The sequence below is a fragment of the Montipora foliosa genome, chromosome 9, assembly GCF_036669935.1.
Source record: "Montipora foliosa isolate CH-2021 chromosome 9, ASM3666993v2, whole genome shotgun sequence".
Taxonomy (NCBI): domain Eukaryota; kingdom Metazoa; phylum Cnidaria; class Anthozoa; order Scleractinia; family Acroporidae; genus Montipora; species Montipora foliosa.
Genome location: NC_090877.1, coordinates 20,341,359 through 20,346,358, shown reverse-complemented (window position 1 = coordinate 20,346,358; position 5,000 = coordinate 20,341,359). Strand labels below are relative to the sequence as shown.

The 5,000-nt window shown below is 35.5% G+C and overlaps 1 protein-coding gene across 3 annotated transcripts in view; it reads right to left on the bottom strand.

Annotated features, from left to right (window-relative positions):
- Nucleotides 1-5,000, bottom strand: part of LOC137969836 (RNA binding protein fox-1 homolog 3-like) — a 26,892-nt gene that overhangs the window by 8,828 nt on the left and 13,064 nt on the right. For all 3 annotated transcript variants that reach the window (XM_068816212.1, XM_068816213.1, XM_068816214.1), the window contains exons 3-5: nucleotides 2,860-2,913; nucleotides 1,869-1,961; nucleotides 750-819 (exon numbers count right to left, since the gene is read on the bottom strand). In XM_068816212.1, the coding sequence (XP_068672313.1) occupies nucleotides 750-819; nucleotides 1,869-1,961; nucleotides 2,860-2,913 (217 nt within the window). The remainder of the gene's footprint in view (nucleotides 1-749; nucleotides 820-1,868; nucleotides 1,962-2,859; nucleotides 2,914-5,000) is intronic.

Sequence of the window (5,000 nt, the reverse complement as noted above, 5' to 3'; positions counted from 1 at the left end):
AAAATGAAACTGAATAATTTACATAACATTATACCAACAGAAACCTAAAGCCCCAAAGTACAAGTAAAAATATTATATTTCTGTTTCTTTCACGACAGAGAAACTGCTTTTAAAAATCCGAAATTGCAGGACAGGTGTACCACCTGGTATTTTGCCTACTACTTTCAAAATGTTGTCTTCAAAACAAACTACTTTTTGCCCATCAACAACCTCCAGAAGAAACAAAGCTCAGACAACCTCAGTGTTGTGAAAATTATTCAATCTACATGTAAAAGGCCTTTTAAAAATTAAAACAGATCAGCTTGTTTGTGTTCTAGCTGACCAGATTCTGATTGGCTGAAAATCTACCTATTTCTAGTAATCAGATTATTCACTGATCATTAAGGTGCCCATACAATGCATGGTTTTTAACTGCGTAGCACAAGATTGATTAAAAATTGGCTTGCTGATTTTCTTTGTGTTTACTTATAAAGCATCGTTAACTCAAAGCAATGTACAATAAAACATTTATTTAATATTGAATTTGGTTTTTGTGACATCCAATAACCAAGGTTTCTGCAAGCCAATAATTTGCACTTGCCTCGATTATTACAGATGTCCAAGAATCCTCATTCAATAATTGTCTATAAATACTTATCTGCAAAATCAGTTCTCCATAACATAACGAGGAGGCATGCATTCTCTTACACACAGTACATGCCACTACAGATCAATGAAACAACAAGGGGAAGGAACAAAGCATGCTGTACCATTCGTATAGGGTCCTCGATTTTGCCCCGGACTTTTTTTGACGTGCGGTCGAGGGGTTGCATTGTTAACCTAAGCAAGAAATTATCAGTGTCAATGTGAAATCATGCAACACATGCAGTAATGAAAAAGATGCATCAGTGGTTTACTAATTTTGTTTCTTGTTTTTGCACTTGAATTTAAGGAAAAGACAGTGTCCAAGAATCTTAAGCTTGATGAAAAATTTGTTCAAGCGACGATCTTGAAGATGACAATGGTAAATCAAAAATCATTTGTGAACATGTCTACAGGGATTTAAAAATAGATGTACCTATTGAATTATCATTCAAAACCAAGTTAATTAGCCAAAACTATAGAAGTCTTAACAACAAACAACGGCCACTGAACCTGCACGCTATTACAACCCCAATTTTTGTAAAAGAATTGTAAACAATCTCTTTTTAACTGATGCATTCTAGTGTGTAAGTATTTTACAGACAGATGAATTTTTCCATACTTTTTTTATTTGCCAAATTGTTGCAACATTTGAGGAAAAATTGACAGACCTTCTGCAATATACTGTTGTAAGTCATACAAAAAAAATCAGTGAGGGCCATGAGAATTGAGATGCACAAACAATAATATTATTGTCTAATAACCTCTTTCTTCTTGTTCACCTATTTTCTTGAGAACAACTCATTAACACTATGTCAGGGCATTCGACTGCTTGAAATTTGACAGGATTTCATGGAACAATAATAATAGCAATAATAATAATAGTAATAATAATAATAATAATAATAATAATAATAATAATAATAATAATAATAATAATAATAATAATAATAATAATAATAATAATAATTGTTCCATCACTCAGACTGATAAACGTTATTAAGGGAGCACAAAAAGGGCCCTGGATGTACATGTATCTATGTATCGGGCCCTAATTCTTATAAAAACTTCCAAGACCATTTTTAGTGACACGTCACAAGTTTGCACAGTGGAGCTTATCACCCAACAAACTTTTCATCAATCATTCAATTTTCATTGTCATTCAGAAGATTTATTCCTCGAACAGAATGTGAAGAAATACATACACTACCTCAGAACAAAAAAATGAGGTGAAAAAAATTTCAAACCTCTATTTTCCGTCCATCAACTATAGTCCCATTCAGCTTTTCTCTTGCTTTCATTGCATCAGCAGAATTCACAAATGTTACAAATCCAAAGCCCTAAGGAAAAAGATATAATTATCTTTATGAAAGTCAGAGCAGTGCAGTACACTAGATGGAGTACTTACGGCTCTTAGAAGAAGCACCTGGAAAAGATTTGTCACACTTTATCAAATGAATCACACAATGAAAAGTTTGAAATTGACCAATCAAAGAACTCAAATGCAGAGGAAGGCAGACTTGTTTAGAAACCACCGCTTGCAAATACGCTGACTCCCGCAATTCTACAACTCCACTAAGATTGGAATTTCTGGAGTTGCAGAATACATCCAAAATAATAATTCTTGGTGTACATGTATTTTAGGTGGCTTTAAACCTGCCACAGAGAATTTTTAAAGCTTTGAAGGGGGATTCACCTGCATGTATGCCTACTAATCACTTTCCACCATAAAGTGCATTTTTTACAACAAATGTAGATTTACATACACTGTGTTTTAAGAAAAAATACAAGGTGCTTTTAAGATGGCTTTCCTGTTGCTATGGTGACCTGTCATGTCACAATAATAAGTGTATCTTGTTGAGCAATAACTGGTGTTTCATATACATATAGTACCATAACATCATTGTCTTGAGGAGTCAACCTGTCTCATGAGACAGTCTCCTGAAATTATTGAAACTGGTTTGAACAACCTTAAATAACACTTGGCTTCCTTGGGTGATAGTAGAAAAAAAGTATTTAAAGATATTTTTCCCCACAGTCAATGTCCATATGAAGGGAAGTTGCTAAGTGCTGCCAGCTAACTAACGACAGGTTAAAAGAGTCTCTAAGCAACTGATTTTAATCTAACTGCAACAGTTTAACTGTCCAAACCAACGACCAGATCCCAAGTGGGCCCACACATACACAACCAGCTTCATCCTTGTACATGAAATTTATGATACAAACACATGTACACACCTTAGATCCTCGTTCATTGTAGATTATCTCACAATCCGCTAGACTTCCAAATTGCTGTGAACAAAAAAAAACCATAACAAAGTAAACTCAATTCAGGATTTTGTTAAAGCATGATGTTAGGGGGTCGGAGAATGTGGTTGGGGCATGAAAGGGATTGGTTGACTATAAAATGACCTGTATTGATCAGCATGCAAAGAAAAGCTTGCCCACCAACCTGGGGTACATGTAAGTAAATTTTCCTGTAGGGCTAGTGATTTTATCCTTCACTTGCCTGATGGGCAAATGTTTGAGGAAAATAAAATTGTGCTTAATTAAATATGGATTTTTTTTGGGGGGGAGGGGGAGTGGGTGGGCAGTTGTTAGTGGAAAATGACATCCTGGTTACAGCTTGCCCAAATAGCAACCTGGAAGATTGAATTTTTTTGTACCCTGTAGAATTAGAAAGAAAAGTGACACCTAGCACAGTCCCAGAACACTGCGTTCCACATGTGGTTCAAAGACAAAGAAAAAAAACTGACAAAGCTGAAGACTTGACACACCAAATCAAGGGGTTGATTTTGGAACGGTATAGAGACCCACTCAAGTACTGACCCCAGCCAGGGATTCCCTGTGGGTAGCTGGATCCTTTTTATTTCTCTCACACACAGCAGGTGTCCTATTAATGGCACGCTGTATCATACAGAACAGCGTGTTTGACTTGATGGCAACCTTTCAGATATCATGATAAATCTCAGTACTGACTTGTTTCCTCAAGATGTAGATGTAATGCGAGTTAAGTTAATTATTGCTCCCTTTTAAACTGAAAAGTGTAGGCCATAACTTAGAGTCCTGACAGGTGCAGTTTTTAAAAGTCATGTATAGTACCGCCCAAAAGTAAGTTACCAGTCTCGTCTCGTTTCTTGTGAGATGAGACACTTGTCTCACAAGAATCACTGAAGCGCCAAGATTAGCATAAATTTTGATAAAAAGTCCACTGGCCACACGGACATTTGCAAATTTAAACAACAAAGCAACGCTGTTGTTGAGCATGAAACATGAATCAAAATTGCAATACTGTTAACACTGAAAAAGAAATCATGCCGAGTTCTTTTACTGTGGTGGTGTTGTAAACAGACCTCTGCGAAATTCTAGAGAATGACCAGACACTGAAATCGCCGTATGAAATACATGTAAAGCGAATAGTTTTTCCTTTTGCTATGATTCGTTAAATTAATGCTAAAAAGACTGGAATCCAAAAATTCTGGCATACAAAGATTGAGAATAGTTCTAATAATAATTTTATTACCAACACTTAAAACTTATTTGCAAGGTAACGGTGTATTAAATATTTCCATCATTTTCTACTTCAACTTAAGACTTGAACAAAAATTAAACTACATGTTCTAAAATAAATAATACTGTCCATTACATCCAGTCTATTTTTCCCTTTGCAAAAATTCATCAATTCTTTGACTGCACCTGGTGTCACAGCGGCCATGTTGGTGAAAAGAACAATAGATAAAAAGTCTTTTGGAAATTTGACTCTATTATTATGTGAAGTTTGAGCTACATTTGTTTATTGCTTTGGTACCAAAATGGCTGTCTTATCACGTGGGTGCAATCAAAGAATTGCAACAACACATTTGCACCATTGCGTTATCGGGCTTATTGTGTAATTGAAAAGCGAACACATTGATTCCATTTAGTAAGCAAAATAAGGCGATGTGACTACTTTTTAGTTTGAAAGATTTATTGCGCATGATTGTTTAATTTGTCTTTCTTCTGCCCATGGCTTTCCGAGATAACCAAGTCCACAAAAAGAAATAGCATCAAAGTACAGGACGTGAAAGCATAAACAACCGGATGAAGCGTCCAGTCTCAGGCCTGAAACAAAAACCCGGACTGTATAAACAATAACAAGAGAACACATTTTGAAGTCATTTTCACAAAAGTTATGTCATCATCATTTTTTTCAAACCTCTTACTCTCAAAGTAGCGGTGTAGCACAGCTGACATGTGCATCAATTTTGTTGCCGTGTTCTCTTCATTGAAGCCTGATAAGCTTGAATTTGATAAACAAATTTTTATGGCAGTCTGATAGATTTAAGCTTACATGTACATGTAGGTGCATGTACTGAAGAAAATCGACTGGTTAACAGTTT